Source organism: Suncus etruscus, chromosome 12 (genome assembly GCF_024139225.1).
Source record: "Suncus etruscus isolate mSunEtr1 chromosome 12, mSunEtr1.pri.cur, whole genome shotgun sequence".
Lineage (NCBI taxonomy): Eukaryota > Metazoa > Chordata > Mammalia > Eulipotyphla > Soricidae > Suncus > Suncus etruscus.
The window spans coordinates 26,260,297-26,279,701 of record NC_064859.1 but is presented as its reverse complement, the minus strand read 5'-3'; the positions used below and the strand labels follow the sequence as shown (position 1 = coordinate 26,279,701).

The window sequence follows — 19,405 nt, the reverse complement described above, 5'->3', positions numbered from 1 at the left end:
CTTTCACCATGCAGAAACTTTTTAGTTTGATGTAGTACCATTTGTTTATGTTTGACACTAAAGTTCTTGTCATTGGTGCTCCATCCTCTAAGACCTTTTTGATATATAGGTCTTCGAGTGTTCTACCTATTTTATTCTCAATAAACTATAGATTCGGGTCTGATTTCAAGGTCTTTGATCTATTTTGAGTTGACTTTTGTATAAAGAGTGAGGTTTGGGTCAATTTTCAATTTCTTACATGTGGTTTTCCAGTTGTACCAACACCATTTGTTGAAGAGACTTTCTTTGTTCCATTTCAAGTTTTTGGCTCTTTTGTCAAATATTAGTTGACTGTATATCTGGGGGTTTATGCCTGGAAATTCTGTTCTAACCCATTGGTCTGAGGTCCTGTCTTTGTTCCAGTACCATGCTGTTTTGATCACTATGGCTTTATAGTATAGTTTCAAGTTAGGTAAAGAGATGCCACCCAGCTTCTTGTTTTTCAATATGTGTTTGTGTATCCTGGGTCTTTTGTGGTTCCAGATGAATTTTATGATTGATTGTTCTAATTCTTTAAAGAATTATGTCTGAATTTGGATCGGGATTGCATTAAATCTATATAGTAATTTGGGTAGGATAGTCATTTCGACTATGTTGATTCTACCTACCCATTTCCTTAGATCCTCTTCAATTTCTTTCTGGAGTGTTTTGAAGTTTCCCTGGTATGGGTCCTTCACTTCCCTTGTAAGGTTGATTCCTAGGTACCTTATATTTTTTGATACTATTTTAAATGGAGTTGTATTTTTAATCTCTCTCTCCTCAACTTTGTTATTTGTATAGAGAAACGCTACTGTCTTTTGTGTATTGACTTTGTAGCCAGCCACTTTGTTGTATTGGTTAATTGTTTCTAGGAGTTTTACTGTGGACTCTTTAGGGTTTTTGTTTATCTTTTCTTATAGCTGAATTTTACTTCTCCTTTCAACCTTTCTTTAGGTTCTATGGACATCTGAAGATACTGGAGAAAATTTTCTTCTTTTTCTTTGTGTGTTTCAGATAATGATGTGATCCAGGAAAGAGGGAAAAAAGCAATCCGCAAAGATAAAAGCCAAGGAAACATAACACAGCAAGGAAGAAAGCGACTAATTCGTACAGGAAACTCAGAGAGCATGTCCTCAGAAGACACAGAGAAAAATTGCAAAAGTGTTGATCAAGGAGAATCATCTATCATTTCAACCAAGGTGATTTTTATGAAAGTTTATTATTTATTTCTTTTCATTGCCAGGTATTGATAAGAAGTAACTAAGTGCTATATATAATAAGGGAAAAAACATTATTTTTTTAAGTTTATGAAGATAAAACATATTGCCAATATGTCTGACTTACTGAAATTTTTAAACTACTGTTATTATACATCAGAAGCTTCCTTAATATTAAATAATATTTTGGACTGTGAAAGAAAAGTGACTTGACTCTGGTCATGATTTGATACCTCATTTCTTCCAATCTATTCCTAGGTTTTTGTTTTGGGTTTATTTTTCTATTTTTATATTTTTGGGTCACACCCGGCAGCACTCAGGGGTTACTCCTGGCTCTACACTCAGAAATCACTCCTGACAGGCTCTGGGGACCATACGAGATGCTGGAATTCGAACCACTGTCCTTCTGCATGCAAGACAAATGCCTTATCTACCTCCACGCTATCTCTCCAGCCCCATCTATTTCTAGGTTTTATGTAACCAAATTGATTGTGCTTTAAATATAAAGAGAACAATTGATAAGATGGTCTATTATAGGGTTATTTTGGGGTTAATTTAACTTGATAAGTTGATAAAACTTTCTAGCAGTCATAAACTTTCTTATTAAGTCATTTTGTTACTAAGTCACCAGAATAATTGATACAATTAACTATTCTTTAATGTTGGGTACTTACAGAAAATAAGGCCTATTTATTGGACACATTTAAAAAGAGATAGAAGTAGGAAAAAAAAAGAAGAGATAAAAGTAAAGCGAGATGTCTCCAACTATAAATCTCAGATTTCATTTTATTGGGAAGAAGTGGCTTTCATAACAGTTTTCATGGTCTCTGTAGAATTATATCTGAACTCTGTGGTTCCCAGCTTTTCCTGAGTACCAGAGGTGTAGGATTCTTGAGAAGTCAAATTCAAAAAATAATGTTCTTGAAGTCAGATAAATTGATCATAAAATATAATAACACTTGTATATAGGGGGCTGGAGAGATAATAAAATGGGTAGGCTGTTTGCCCAGGTTCAACCCTTGCATCACATTGGATCTACATGAGTCCTGTAAGGAGTGATCTTTGAGTTTAGAGTCAGGAGAAAGCCCTGAACACTGTTGAATATGCGTCCAAAATACATAAAATTGAATTAAAAACTATTATATACAAAATTTAAACCCTGTCATGCCTTTTTCTCTGAGTATATCAACATCACTACCTTTTATTCAAGGAAAATAATTTTTTTTCAAAAGAAAATCTGTAATGTCCATGTTGTACAGTATTTTCTCCAGCCCATAAAGTTTAATTGTCACAAGTAAAATCTTATGAAGCACCTTCCTAGTTGGTAGACTGCATAAAACATTAGCAGATCTAAGATATTTGAGGTGTTTTTAAGATTTTGTTGGAATCGGGCCCGGAGAGATAGCACAGCGGCGTTTGCCTTGCAAACAGCCCGATCCAGGACCAAAGGTGGTTGGTTCGAATCCCAGTGTCCCATATGGTCCCCTGTGCCTGCCAGGAGCTATTTCTGAGCAGTCAGCCAGGAGTAACCCCTGAGCACCGCCGGGCGTGGCCCAAAAAACCAACAACAAAAAAGATTTTGTTGGAATCAAAGGAGTATTCAGCTCAGTTCAGGAATGTTTACACTGTTTCTAAGGGGCAAACCCCTCTCACAGTGAAGAGAAACATCCCCAAAGTGGAAGTTCTCATAGGATACCTTTTGCATGGGAGCTCAATAGATCCTGGAATATCAAAGGTGCCTTCCCTCGACTGATGGTATAGCCAGGGTTGATAGAATGCCTGTGGTGGCTGGGCCTCCTCCCCTCTTTGAATTTAAACATTAAAGTAGTCTAGACTCAAATCTTTACCTGGCAGTTAGATCTCAAGAGAATGAAACTCGATGCTTTCAAGTTCCAAAGTCTAGGCTTGGAACCAACACAATAGCATTTCAGAAGTGCTGTATGCTTTGGGTCAGTGCAAGTTGACTGACTGGTCAGCCCCATATTCAGGGGATGGGTAGGCCATGATGGAAGGAGTACTTTGTGTATAAAGGGACAAATTTTCAAAATGAAAATGAAAGATGAAAGTAGCAGGAATTATAGAACATAGGGGCCAACTTGCACCAGTGAATTGATCAAAATCAGGTTGATATATTGTATTTGCATTTCCCCCAGTTTACATACATTTATTTAGTTTATGTTTGATACTATATCAAATGCTATATGTGTATATACTATATATAGTATACATATATAGAGAGATATTGTTATTGTATATCAGAAGCTTCTTTAATATTAATAATATTTGGACTGTGGAAGAGTCATTCTTTACAGCTATTGTAGACTTTCTTCACATAATGTACAGTGTAGCTGTAAGTAGCCCTGAGGCTTAACTCAAGCAAACCTACCTTCCAAAGTAGTGCCAGCTATTTCATATTCCTACCAAAAATGAGTAAGAATTCTCCTTTTCTGCATCCTCAGTACTTTTTGTTGGTGTTCTGGTTTTAACCATTCTAATACGTATTTTAGAATCTTTGTGGTTAGATTTAAATCATGATTCTATTTTATTTATTTTGGGCTATACCCAGTGTTTCTTGGACTCTGCTCCTACTGGATATTTAGGAGACCTTGTTGCACCACAGATCCCCTAATACAAGGCATAATCTCTAATTTTTAAGCTGTCTTTCCATCCCTAAAACCATAACTTAAGCCACAAAAAAAGAGTTACCTCCATTTACTACCACTATTACTGGCAAAAAGGAATGGATTTTTTTGCATTTTATACTTTTATTACTTTTAGAAATATTCTTTAGAACAGATTTTTATATATCTTTATTTAAGCACCATGATTACAAATTTGTTTATAGTTGGGTTTTAATTATAAAAAAAGAGCACCACCCTTCACCAGTGCAACCTTCCCACCACCAATTCCCCCTCCTGCTTACCCCCTTACTGATCTTCGAGAAAAACATTCTTATTTCTCTCACTACCATTGTCATGATAGTTGTTAGTGTAGTTATTTCTCTAACTACACTCACCACTCTTTGTGGTAAGCTACATATCATGGGTCAGTTCTTCCAGCCCTCGTCTCTATTGTCTCTGGGTATTATTACAATATTGTTTTTAATTTTTCTTAAATTCCACAGATAGTGAGACTATTCTGTGTCTGTATCTCCATCTGACTTATTTCTCTCAACATAATAGTTTCCATGTTCATCCATATATAGAAAAATGTTATGTCCTCATTTTTTCTGACAGCTGCATAATATTCCATTGTATATATATAATATACATTTTATATGTAAACACAGTTTCTTTAGACACTCATCTGTTGCCAGGCATCTGAGTTGATTCCATATTCTGGCCATTGTAAATAGCACTGCAATGAATAAAGGTGTGCAGAAGGTATTTTTGTATTGTGTTTTTTTTTTGTTCATAAGATATATCCCTAGATCATATGGGAGGTCAAGTTCCAGCTTTTTGAGGGATCTCCATATTGTTTTCCATAAAGGCTAGACTAGACAGCATTCCACCAGCAATGCATGAGAGTCCCTTTTCCTCACATTCCATCCAGGATTGTTCTTGTTCTTTGTGATGTATGCCAATCTCTGTGGTGTGAGAGGGTAACTCATTGTTGTTTTGATTTGCATTTCCCTGATGATGAGTGATATGAAGCATTTTTTTTCCTGTGCCTTTTGGCCATTTGTATTTCTTCTTTGAGGAAGTTGTCTGTTCTTTTCTCCCCCCCCCCTTTTTTTTTTTGATGGGGGTTAGATATTTTTTCTTGTTAAATTCTGTCAGTACTTTGTATATCTTAGATATTAGCCCCTTATCTGATGGGTTTTGAGTGAATAGTTTCTTCCATTCTGTGGGTTCCTTTTGTATCCTAGTCACTATTTCCTTTGAGGTGCAGAATCTTCTCCGCTTAATATAGTGACATATGTTTATCTCCACTTCCACTTGTTTGGATGGTGATGTTGATCCTTGAAGATGCCTTTAGTCTCTATGTCATGGAGTGTTTTGCCTACATGTTCTTCTATATACCTTTTGGTTCCTTGTTTAATATCAAGGTCTTTAATCCATTTGGATTTAACCTTTGTGCTTAGATGTTAGATGAAGGTCTAAATTAAAAACTTATTTTCTCTTGTAAGTTTTTATAGCAGACTAAAACTATAAATAAATTTTGTGTGAATAGGGTTTTGTTCAGATTATCAAAATTACATGTGGAGCTTTAAGTGATTTGTCTTTTAAGTGATTATTTCAAGAAAGTCCCAGATATTTTGATTCTGAGGGTGGATTTTTTGAATTGAGGTAGTGCTGTTTTAGAATACTGTATATATTTTAGCATTTTATATATTTTTTATGTTTTTGGGTCATACCCAATGATACTCAAGGGTGACATTTTTTTTCCTTTTTTTTATTTAAACAACTTTATTACATACATGATTGTGTTTGGGTTTTAGTCATGTAAAGAACACCACACATCACATGCAACATTCCCATCACCAATGTCACAAATCTCCCTCCTCCCCACCCAACCCCCGCCTGTACTCTAGACAGGCTTTCTATTTCCCTCGTACATTCTCATTATTAGGATAGTTCAAAATGTAGTTATTTCTCTAACTAAACTCCTCACTCTTTGTGGTGAGCTTCATGAGGTGAGCTGTAACTTCCAGCTCTTTTCCTTTTGTGCCTGAAAATTGTTATTGCAAGAATGTCTTTCATTTTTCTTAAAACTCTCTGACTTATTTCACTCAGTATAATAGATTCCATGTACATCCATGTATAGGAAAATTTCATGACTTCATCTCTCCTGACAGCTGCATAATATTCCATTGTGTATATATACCACAGTTTCTTTAGCCATTCATCTGTTGAAGGTTATCTTGGCTGTTTCCAGAGTCTTGCTATGGTAAATAGTGCTGCAATGAATATGATGTAAGGAAGGGATTTTTGTATTGTATTTTTGTGTTCCTAGGGTATATTACTAGGAGTGGTATAGCTGGGTCGTATGGGAGTTCGATTTCCAGTTTTTGGAGGAATCTCCATATTGCTTTCCATAAAGGTTGAACTAGACAGCATTCCCACCAGCAGTGGATAAGCGTTCCTTTCTCTCCACATCCCCGCCAACACTGCTTGTTCTCATTCTTTGTGATGTATGCCAATCTCTGGGTGTGAGGTTGGTACCTCATAGTTGTTTTGATTTGCATCTCCCTTATGATTAGTGATGTGGAACATTTTTTTCATGTGTCTTTTGGCCATTTGTATTTCTTCTTTGTCAAAGTGTCCTGTCCATTTCTTCTCCCCATTTTTTGATGGGATTAAATGTTTTTTTCTTGTAAAGTTCTGTCAGTGCCTCGTATATTTTGGAGATTAGACCCTTGTCTGATGGGTATTGGGTGAATAGTTTTTCCCACTCAGTGGGGGGCTCTTGTATCCTGGGCGCTATTTCTTTTGAGGTGCAGAAGCTTCTCAGTTTATATATTCTCATCTGTTATTCTCTGCTTTCACTTTTTTGGAGAGTGCAGTTTCCTCTTTGAAGATGCCTTTAGTCTCAATGTCCTGGAGTGTTTCACCTATGTGTTGTTCTATGTATCTTATGGTTTCAGGTCTGATATTGAGGTCTTTTATCCATTTGGATTTTACCTTCATACATGATGTTAGCTGGGCGTCTAAGTTCAATTTTTGGCTCTGCACTTAGGAATTACTCCTGGTGGTGCTCAGGAAACCATGTGGGATGTTGGGGATCATACCCCGGTCAGACGCACTCCAGGCAAGCACCTTACCCACTATAATATTTCTTCAGCCCCTGTTTTAATACACTTTCAAATTTCTTGAAATGACTGTTACCATTATCACCTATTATCAAAGTATCCTGCCACCATAGTCTGTTGTACCTGTTCACCCTTGTGTTCTCTTCTCTACTCTTTTGTTAAGGTCAGTTTTATGGTCAGAATCCAAGGGTTAGTTTTGGTTTGCTTTGTCTGTTCCTTTGCTTTGTTATACTTCACAAATGAATGAAATTTTTGAATATTTGTTTTTCTTCTTCTGAGTTACTTTGCTTAACTTGACTTCTTACAGTTCCATCTGTGTTATCACAAATGTCAATATTTTATTTTTTCTTAAAATAATGGAATAGTATTTTATTGTTTACATATGCCACATCTTCATCAGCTACTTACTATCTCTGGGCTCTAAGGTTACTTCCATATCTTGGCTATCATAAGTAGAGCCACAGTGGACATAGGCATGTATGCATCTTTTTTATTAGTGCTTTTGTATTCATTAGAAAGAGAACAAGGGGATGGAATTTCTCTACCATCTAGCAGATTTATAGTTCATAGAGGTATCCTACCCACCAAATATTTGGACTTAATCAAGATTACTCTACAGTGCTGGGGTAGGACAAGGAGATTAGTGATAGACTAATTGGGGCCAAAGTCAAGGCATTGCATAAGCTAAAGTGCTTATGCACTAAAGTGCTCCATCACTTTAGTCTGTGTCCCAAGCCTCTAGACATATTTTTAATATTTGGATAAATATCAATACTGTTTTCCTAGATCTTGAATTAGTATGTACATGTAGTATGTACATTCACTAACAGTGTATGTGAAGATTGTTTGCTTTGTACCCATTGTTTCTAGAATTTTTAATATAGACCATTCTCACAAGCATGAGATCATACTTCAGTGTTTTAGTTTGCATTTCCCTTGTAGTAAGGATTTTTTTTTTTGCCTTTTATTTTGATGATTCTCAGGGCTATTTCCTAGATCTGTACTCAAGAATTACTCCTGACAGTGTTCGGAGGACCATATGGGGTACCAGGGATCAAACCTGGGTCAGTTGCATGGAAAGCAAGTACTTTACCAGTTGTGCTATCATTCTGACCCCAGTAGTAAGAGTTTTTATGTGTTGATTGCCATCTCCATAGATTCTTTGGAGAAATTTTTATTTAAGATCTTTCCCCATTAAAAAAAAGTATTTTGATGTTGTCATTGCTTTTTATGAGTTCTGCATATGGTGATTAATTTTAAATGTTGACTTTGAAGGTCTGAGAGATATTGAGGAAGAAATAATTGACTAGCAGTTGAATCTATGAGTTTAAATTTAAGAGTGTAACTGTGACTAGATATTAGGATTTTTCAGATTAGCATTTAGGTGCCATTGAAACAATGTAGAACTGCTTATCAGTACAGCCATTCTTTCTGTAGATTGTTTGGGAACATCAGATTAACTTATTGAACTTGTATTAGGGATTAGTTTATAATTTTGTATCTTTGATTATTTTAAAATGAGGTGATGGAAGGACAGGAGAGACCTTGCTGGGAAAGTTATTGAATGCATTTCATCAGCCTTAATAGTAATTTCCCTTGCCTCCAAACAATCTGTCCCCATTATTTAGCACCATGCTGAGATCACCAGGATGTATGTTTATAGCATAGAGGAATTGGCCTCTTTATCATGAATCCTCAGCCTCCTTACTTCATGCTTTGCTTTTTGATCCAATCTGAGAAGTAATATGAGTTATAAAGCATGAAGCTCTTTGCCTTTATTTTCTACTTTGAAGTACAAAGCGCTTTTCATCTTTTTTTTTTTTTTTTCACTTTTAGTTCAGTTACTTTCTCAGCTCATGAGCTTTGTAATTGGCATGGTACAAATTTAATGTCTCAACAGACTTATAAATTACTACATGTAATGGATCTTGAGAACCATTTATAAATAATTGAAACTATGAAAGTTAAATTCTTGAATGCCAAAGATCCACTGAATATCAGTATTTTATGAAATTCTATAAAGAACATTATAAATTCCAAATTTTTGTCTCAAAGTATATTTGAGAACCCCTGATTCAATATATTGACACCTGTAACTTTATCATTTATTTCTTAAGATAAAATAACATGTAACATTTAGTGGAAATAAAAAAAATGATCAGATTTGAACACCAAACTGAAATTCATTGACAACAGAATCGATACCCAATCTACAACAAGCTATACAAGTGGGGACCAGTTACGCTAGTTATCCTGGGTGGTAAAGGAGGGAGAAATGGGATGCATGCTGGGATAAGGTAGGTGGAGGGAGAACAACACTGGTGGTGGGAATTCCCCTTATTATCACTATGTACTTTAAATATTACTGTGAAAGACTTGTAACTTATTTAAGCCACAATAAAAATTAAAAAAAAAGATGAAGGCCAGAGAGATAGCGTGGAGGTATGGCATTTGCCTTGCTTGCAGAAGGACAGTGGTTCAAATCCGTCATCCCATATGGTCCCCTAAGCCTGCTAGGAGTGATTTCTGAGCATGGAGCCAGGAGTAACCCCTGAGTGCAGCCAGTTGTGACCTCCCCCAAAACAACAACAAAGATAAAATAACATGGTAAAACATTTCTTGTGAAGACATTTTTAATGAATAAGTTTTTTAAAAATTGAATCACCATAAGATACACAATTATGAAGTTCTTCATTATTGAGTTTTAATCATACATTGTTCCACAACACATCCCATATAAAAGTTTTTATAAATAAATTGATTATTATATTTCAGAGAAAGAGGGGGAATTTAAATGATGTTTCCTATTTTATAATTTTATATAATTAATTTTTATTTAATTTGTTTAAAATTTTTTTTTTTTTTTTTTTTTGGTTTTGGTTTTTGGGTCACACCCGGCGGTACTCAGGGGTTACTCCTGGCTGTCTGCTCAGAAATAGCTCCTGGCAGGCACGGGGGGACCATATGGGACTCCGGGATTCGAACCAACCACCTTTGGTCCTGGATCGGCTGCTTGCAAGGCAAACGCCGCTGTGCTATCTCTCTGGGCCCTGTTTAAAATTCTTTTGTTTTTTTGGGCCACACCTGATGATGCTCAGAAATCACCCCTGGCTTGGGGAACCAATATGGGGATGTTGGGGATCGAAACCGAGATCTATTCTACATTACTGCGTGCAAGGCAAAACACCCTACTGCTTGCGCCACCTTTCCTGGCCCCCTGTTTAAAATTTTAACGTGGAAGAATAGAATCAGAAATATAACTTAGTCTAAAGCACTTAGCTTGCTCGATATCTGAGGCCTGCCTAGGTTCAATCCCTGTCACACTACCCCCCCCCCAGAAAAATCAGACAAAACAATACCTTTTTGTCCTCAAAAATATAGTATACACCTCACTGTTAAGTCTCATTTCCTTACAATATTTTAGTTTGCATTGCTCTAAACATTTATTTTTGTTTTGTTTTTGGACCACATCCGGTGACACTCAGGAGTTACTCTGGCTATGCACTCAGAAATTGCTCCTGGCTTGGGGGGACCATATGGGACCTGGGGATTGAACTCAGGTCTGTCCTAGCAGCTAGTGAGCAAAACCCTACCACTGTGCTCATCACTCTGGCCCCACCTATAAATATTTTTATTTGGAATTTATACACATGCATGTCTGATATATATTATTTATATTTGTGTGTGAAGTAAAATAATTTCATTTAATAAAATTGTGCTTCAAGGAATGTGAGGTGGAGAAGAGAGAAAAGAGAGGAACGAGAAAAAGAGGTAGAGAGTGACGTTGATGGAAGAGAGAAAATATGAGAATGAGAGTATCCAGAGTGGAGAATGATCTATAAATAAAAGAAAAATTATACATCTCTGTGGCCCTAATATCCAGGGTGGGAATCTGTACAGGAATTTTTTTTCTTAAAGGTTAAATGAAATTATTTATATATCTTATACCTTATAAGTTATATATCTGTTTCCATAGTCATGATTTTAATTTTTGCCTAAAAGATAAGAAAAAAGTTATGTACTATGTTGTTTTGTTGTTTGTCTATGGGTCACATTCAGCATTGCATAGGGCTTACTTCCGGCTTTGTGTTCAGTGATCTCTCCTAATAGATTTTAGGGACTCAGGGGATGCTAGGGATAAAAACTTAGGACCAGCAGTGTACAAATCATGTGTCTACCCTATACCAGCAGTCCTCAACTGTTTAAAACTGTTCCTCAGACCATTGGAGGGCCAGACCTATAGTTTAAAAAATAACTATCAACAAATTCCTATGCTCACTGCACATATCTTATTTTGAATGTTAAAAATAAGTAAAATAAATAACAATACTTAAAGGCAAGTAAAATTAAATCAACAAACCTTAGCAGTATTTCAGTTAAGGACTATGGCCCATGTTTATGGTGGGGCCCATGGTTTGAGCAACCCTGCCTGATACTGAAAGGAGCAGGAGTTGGATAGTGTGGCAACGTATCCCCACACATGCACAATGTGGGCCCAGGACAGTTGGCTGCTAATAAGCAAGTCAGGGCCGTGGTGGCAAAAACATCCATCAGGACAGATAAATGGCCCTTGTCAGGCTGCATGTGTTCCACAGGCATAGTTTGAGAATTCCCTGCCCTATACTATCTTTCTGACTCAGTGTATATTTTAAATTAAAAATTATCCAAACAAATTACTTAGTTTTATTAGGAGATTTGAACTGGTATATATGAAGTAATATCAGATATAGATTTTCCTCCATATTCTAGCCCACTTATACAACCATTATTTATAAATGGGAGAGAACTATTCATGAGTATCTATTAAGTGTCATCACATCTGCTGAATGGTCACAAGAAAATGAGAGTTTTTCTATTCCCACAGTACAATAAGAAATTAAGAGGTCCTTTTTTTAAATAGGGAAAACTTTACTAGTATTAAATACAAATTAAAAAAATTTACATTATTAATGAGATATTTTCTTGACTCACAAATACCTTTAATTGGTTAAATGGAAACAGAATTCTAGTAGAATAAGTGTTGCTTGGGATTAAAAACTCAGGTCAAAACCAGGGCACATGGATTATATAGTTTGTCATTTTTACCCCCAAATGCACCAACAATTGGCATTGTTCTTTTTGCATAGGGCACACTAAACTGGGCAAATCTTATGTATAGAAACAAGTTCTTATCTACTAGGGATAAGAACCCATAAATTTAAAATACAGGGACACCTCCACCCTGAACATTTGTCATGGGTACTCAACTTATAACCTCATGTGATTGAACACCGACCATCCCATCCAACCCTGAACCCCAGATCCCATCCTTAGAACTGGCACAGTTACCTGCAGCAGCACAGGAAGTAAACTCCCCTGGGGGAGTCTCCAAAAACCACTCCTTAGTACAACTTGCCCAGAGTAAGTAATGAGGAAACAGCAACAACTTGATATAAGGGCCGGATTGCCTTACCTCATCACCCGATAGTGACGATGAAATCAGAAAGCCTGTCTAGAGTACGGGTGGGACTGGAGGGAGGATTTGGGACATTGGTGCGTGGGAATGTTGCACTGGTGACGGGGGGGTGGTTCTTTATATGACTGAAACCTAATCACAATCATATTTGTAAATCAAGATGTTTAAATAAAGATATTAATAATAAACATATGCCCTAAAATATATTGAAAAAATGTCTTTCATTTTTCTTAAAACTCATAAATAAGTTTCCCAGAGTCCTTGCTATAGTAAATAGTGCTGCAATGAATATAGGTGTAACGGAATGAATTTTTGTATCTGTATTTTTGTAGTTCTCTAAGGTATATTCCTAGGTGTGGTATAGCCTGGATGTGTAAGGGAGCTCAATTTCCAGTTTTTTGGAGGAATCTCCAATATCGTTTTCCATAAAGGTTGGACTAGATGGCATTCCCCACCAGCAGTGGATAAGAGATCCTTCTCTCTCCCACCATCCCCGTCAACACTGCATGTTCTCATTCTTTGTGAGTGTGTTGCCACTCCTGTGGGGTGAAATGGTACCTCATAGTTGTTTTTATCTGCCTTATATTTCTATGTCTTCCATACAAACTGAAGAAAAAAAAAAAAAAGGTTCAGATGGGTACCAGGGGAAAAGCAGTCTCATGAGCATTGAGTGGAAATAAAAAAAAATGATTAGACCTAAATACCCAACCCAAAGTTAATGACAATAGAATCAAGAGACCCAAACCACAACAAGCTATACACAAAAGGGACCAATTACAACAGCAGTCTAGGGGTCAAAGGATAGAGGTATGGGATGAATGCTAGGAACAGTGGTGGAGAGAGGTCAACATTGGTGGTGGGAATTGCCCTAATTTACTGTCACTATATACCTTAAATATAACTGTGAAAGACTTGTAATTCACATTGGTAATGATAAAAACAAAAAATTGAAACATTCATTTAAGAGACTTCTAAAAGATCGTGTTGATTTTATAAGTTGATCCTAACAGCTTCATGTAATTTAGTTTTCCGTGGGAGACAATTTTCTCATTCACATGTAGGAAAATAATTATTTCAAAGGATAGAAATGAAGCACTACAGAAATGCATAAGGAGTTAGAAGAACTTTACATGTTTAGAATGCATTGTAAAGGACATATTAACTCCAATGGGGCTTTATTTTGAAAAAATGTTTCACAATGAAGACAAATATTATGATCACTTGTAAATAACTTATTATATTTTTCTGGTTATTTTTATGGACTTTTGATTACTGTTATTAGAGACAGTAGCATACTTTTGTTTTTGTTTGTTTGTTTGTTTGTTTGTTTTTGGATCACACCCAGCAGTGCTCAGGGGTTACTCCTAGCTCTACACTCAGAAATTGCCCCTGGCAGACTCAGGGGATCATATGGGAAGCCGGGATTTGAACCACCATCCTTTTTCATGTCCTCGCTCAAACTGAGGTTGAAAGCCTCTAGAAGGACTCTGCCATTTTCAGCTTATTTTATTTATTTTATTTTATTTTTTCTTATTTTTTTACTCCATTCTATTGCTTTTCTTTCCTTCAAACAAAACCACATAACTCGAATTATCGAGCTCCACCTCTCAAATAGAGTGGGACACAAGGGGGGTAACCAGGACCAAATAGATATATGATCACTAATAGTAAACTAGACAAAGAGGGGACCACCTACTCTAGCAGCCCAGGGGGTGATGGCGGGGGATATGGTTGCAGGAAGGGAACGGGGATGGGGGGAGGACAAATTTGGTGATGGGTATTCCCCCGATTCAATGTTAATATGTACCTAAAATACTACTGTGAAAGATATGTAAGCCAATATGATCAAAATAAAAATTAAAAAAAGTGGTTAATACACTTAGAGAAATAAATACACTAACAATCATCATGACAGTGTTAAGAAGTTTGAGAAATAGAGTTCCTGTCTTAAATACAGGTGGGGGTGAGGGGAGAAGGGGACCATTGTGGTAGGAATGTTGCACTGGTAAAAGGGCAATATTCATTTTTTTTAATATTCTTTTTTATGACTGAGACCCAACTACAATCATGTTTGTAATCATGGTTCTTAACTAAAGATATAAAAATTAATTTGCTAAAAAAATAAAGACAAGGGACCGGAGAGATAGCATGGAGGTAAGGTGTTTGCCTCTCATGCAGAAGGTTGGTGGTTCAAATCCCAGCATCCCATATGGTTCCCTGAGCCTGCCAGGAGCTATTTCTTAGCATAGAGCCAGGAGTAATCCCTGAGCACTGCCGGGTGTGACTCAAAAACCAAAACAAACAAAAAAAAAAGGCAAATGCCCCCTACCTCCCCACTGCTATTCTCCAGCCCCGCCAGTAGTATACTTTTGATATTTTATATTTGATATCTAAATCATATACACTATTTTCTGCCTTAAATTTTTATATTTATTTGAGATTTATTTATCCCTGATTTGTCCTTTATAGAAATGCCAACACTTTCTCAGTAACATGAATATCTCTAGAGGAGAATAATATGAAGATTGATACACAGAGAAACAAAATCCCAACAGATGGATTTGATCAGGTTTCTGAATATAAAATCTCTGAAGAAATACCAGGAGAAAGAAGACAGGACAGTAGACTATTCTAAAAGTCCCTTTGAGTGCCCAAGATAAGACTCAGATGATCTCAGCTAGAGACTCTACGCTGATCCGCCAGTCGTCCTGAAACTTTGCAAGCAAAGGATCTGATTCACATCCACAAGGTTCTGAAGAAAACACAGTCAAGAGGACATCCTGCATGTATGGTGCAAAGTGCTCCAGGTGAAAAGATTGTAGGTGCTTGTAAATTCTCTTAATGTAACAGCCAGGTGGCTGTGGAAGTATATTACTTTAAGGTATATGCCATAAAAACCTTCGTAGACCTGCCGGTTTAGGAACTTGGTCCTATTTCTACTGGTTTGCTTTTTCTCGCTTTTCATTTTTAGCAAAACTTACTAGTTGCTTTTAAGGTACAGTGGGGAATTAAACTGTGTCATATGTAGACATGCTGAATAATGCAAAGATCTGAATACTAAAATCTAGACTGAAAATGGAATCACTCAGACATAAATACCCCTGCATATCTTAATGCCTTCTTTAGATATTAGAGATGATTTCAAGCTATCAAACAATTAGCATTGTGTTTGGGAACACTTAATCTTGAGCACTTTCCTTTATACAGTATTTGTTGGTACCTTTGCTATCACTATATTAGCCTTTAAAAATTGGGGCCGGAGCAATAACACCTGAGGTAAGGGCATTTGCCTTGTACACAGCAGACCCAGGGACAGACCTGAGTTTGATCTCCAGCATTCCATATGGTTCCCCAAGCCAGAAGAGGTTTTCTAAGTGCATAGACCCTTGAGTCTGTGTCCCCCCAATTATACATATGTTTTTACATTGATTGTTTTCATATTTATTATATTTATGATATTTCTAATTTTATTAAAATTATAGCCATTTAGTTTTAGGCTATTTGTTTTCTTTTCCTTTTTCTCATTTTTTTACTTTTTATTTAAAAGTAAAATGGTTGGAAAAGTTGTCCATGATTGGGTTTCAGTCTTACAAGGTATATAACACTAAACCCATGCATATTTCCCACTACCAGTGTCTCTAGTTTCCCCTCCCCCCCTCCCCCCTGTCTGCTTCTGGGGCAGGCAATTTTACTCCTTTCTCTCTCTCTTTATCCCCTACCCCCTTTATCCCTATTTAGCCATTATGGCTTACACTGTTGATAATGAAGGGAGTTCTGTGCCTATCACTTTATCTCTGTTCAACACCCAGTCTCTTGTCCCTACACGATCATTTCCAACTATCATCTGTCACAGTGAACCCATTCAGTACCCATAACTACATTCATGACTCATTGTGGCAAAACTTTCTACCAGGGACTGGTTCTTCTGGTTCCTCATTTCTATTCTCTGTCGGGTAATATTACCATACTATATTTTATTTTTACTTACATACCACAAAGAGTAAGATTATTCCATGTCTATACTCTCTCCTCTAATTCATTTCACACAGCATAATGCTCTCCATATTCATCCACGTACTAAATAGATTTCATGAGTTCATTTTTCCTAAACAGCTGCATAGTAATTTCATTGTCTAGATGTACCACAGTTTTTTTAGCCATTCATCTGCTCTTGGGTACTTGGGTTGTTTCCAGATTCTGGCTATGGTAAATAAAGCTGCAATGAATATAGGAATGCAGAGGACTTACTTTGCATTGTATTTTTGGTTTTCTAGGGTATACCCCTAGGAGTGGTATTGCTGGATCATATGGAAGTTCAATTTCTAATTTTTTTATAAATATCCATATTGTTTTCCAAAAAGACTTGACCAATCAGCATTCCCACCAGCAATGAATGAGAGTTCCTTTCTCCCTGCCAGCACTGATTGTTCTTGTTTTTTGTTATGTGTGCCAGTCTCTGTAGAGTGAGATGGCCTTTTATTGTTGTTTTGATTTGCATCTCCCTGATGATTAGTGATATGGAACTTTTTTATTATGTGCCTCTTGGCCATCTGTATTTCTTCTTTGAGGAAATGTCTGTTCATTTCTGCTTCTCATTTTTTTCTTGCCATACTATCGTAATGTTTTATTGAGAAGACAAATTTAAAAATAAACACAAGTTTATAGTTATTTTTACTCCTATAAAGCAGTAGTTAATAAAACAGCATGATATGGAATAAAGAAAGAAAGACTCTTAGATCAGTGGAATCTTCTGGAATATTTTGTGACTGACTCTCAGGTACATGGTTAATTTTTGATAATGAAGCAAGAAATACAAAGTGGAGCAAGGGAAGCCTGCTCAACAAGTGATGTTGGGAAAACTAGTCAATTATATGCAATAAAGTGAACTCAGACCTCTCTTTAACACCATGCACAATGGTCAAATCAAAATATATTAAATACCTAAAATCATAAGATACATAGAAGAAAACATAAGCAAAACACTTCATGACAATGAAACTAAAGGCAAATCTAGGCTATTTTATCTATAGTGTTTATTCTTATGTCTTTAGTTACAGTGCCCTACATCAGAAGTATTTCTTGCCATTTCAAGTTGTCAAACCAAATATCTTACTAATACATTCTATAGTAATTTGAATAATTTAGTTTCAGTTTTGTTTTATATTTCTGAAACATCCTATGAGGTTTTGGAGTTAGTTCACAGATGGGATAATTTAAAGTATAAAAATTCTCACATTATTTGTAGGTCAAAAGCTAAGATCACGGTATTGATAGGTGTGATTTCTCTAGAGTCCTCTCTTGACCTGCAGATGGTCTTTTTCTCACTGTGTTTTCTATGGACTTTCTCACTGCATCTTTCCATGTGTATTCATTCATTCCTGCTATCTTGTCTTTTCTTTTTTTTTTTTTCTAACAGGTTTTATTTAGAAATTCTGAGAAAACAGAGAAAGAGAAAGAGGAGAGAGAAAGGAGAGAGTGGGAGAGAAAGGAAAAAAAGAGAAAAAGAAAGAGAGAAATGCACTCACCAGAGAAGTGGGCTTCTCCAAAGACAGAGAAAGTATCTCGTTTCAAGATACCATTCATTGGATTAGGGCCTCTCCCTTATGATTTGTTTAGTCTGAATTGTCTCTCTAAAGATATTCTCTGGACATGTGATTACATTAGGAGGCAGTTAAGACTTTAAATTATGAATTTCAGGAGATGCTACTTAATATAAGTATTCATCTTTATTTTAAGGAGAGTGTTTTATCAAGATCATAAGAAATTTATTCATGTTTGATTATGATACATTATATGTTAGTTTTAACCAGTCATAGCTTGTGAATAGTTATTTTAAATCATCACCAATTTTGATGTACATATTTAATACCTGAGAAATATTTGCCAGTGGGATATTGGAAAAATGTTGACATTTATAAGAGAAAAAAGTAATACATATTGAGATCTTTTATGCATGCTTACATTGTCAAAATAATTGAATATTTTTCTCTAAATTTATGCTGCTTATTTAGTTCATTCCATCCTCTTCCTTTCTCTTGAACAGCTGAATAATTTCTTAAGTGTCAACATTTCCCTCAAGTTTCTATTTCTCTTTGTTATCTAAACAGTCTGGCAAAAAAAAAAGTTAAAAACAAAGATAAGGAGGAGAGAAACACTATCTGACATTATTATTTTCATGTACAGAATCTTGGAGTTATTTGCTTAAAAGCAAGCAAACAAGCAAAAACTGTTCTTTCTGTAATGTAAGGCTTTTCACTGTTGTTTAAATATTTTTAAACCATATCGAAGGAGCTTATTTCTGGGCTCTGTTCTTTTCCATTTGATTATAAATTGTCTACAGAAGTACAAGTTTGACTGAAATACTTTACCTTTGTAATTAGTTTTGAAATCATAAATTTTGACAACTCCAATTTGTTCTTTTTCTTGATTGTTTTGCTCTTTGTGGTTCCTTTAAGCCATATGAAATTTATTTTTCAATTTTGCATAATTGCCTTTGGGATCATGATAATGATTGCATTGAATCTCGAGATATCTTTGGATAATATTGACATCTAAAAAGTGTTCATTTTTTGTTCCATTAAATGATTTCTCATTTATTTCTATGTTCAATAGAAATTAAACCATTGTATAGGTCTTTCACATCATTGACTAGGTTTATTATTAATACCTTTTAATGTTTTTTCTAGTTAAAATGTTTCCATTTTCTTTGGGGATTATTTATTGATTATGTATAAATATATACAAATATATGTTGATTTTTGTGTGTGTGTTTTGTAATGCAGCTTTGCTTCTAAACAGCTATTTTAAAAGGGATTCTTTTAAAGATTTTCTAGATAATTACTCCCCCAATTACCTGAAAGTTTTTTGCTTATTATATTTTTTATTTATTATATATTATATATATTTATTATATATATTTTGCTTATTATAGTTTTATTTACCTTCTTTATGCATCTGGAAATG

At 35.6% G+C, this 19,405-nt stretch overlaps 1 protein-coding gene across 1 annotated transcript in view; it reads left to right on the top strand.

Annotated features, from left to right (window-relative positions):
• The window catches only part of APLF (aprataxin and PNKP like factor), a 72,189-nt gene that overhangs the window by 30,024 nt on the left and 22,760 nt on the right, over nt 1-19,405 (top strand). Inside the window, 4 exon segments of the mRNA XM_049785146.1 lie at nt 1,033-1,217; nt 9,530-9,554; nt 14,932-15,084; nt 15,087-15,249. Of these exon segments, the coding sequence (XP_049641103.1) occupies nt 1,033-1,217; nt 9,530-9,554; nt 14,932-15,084; nt 15,087-15,249 (526 nt within the window).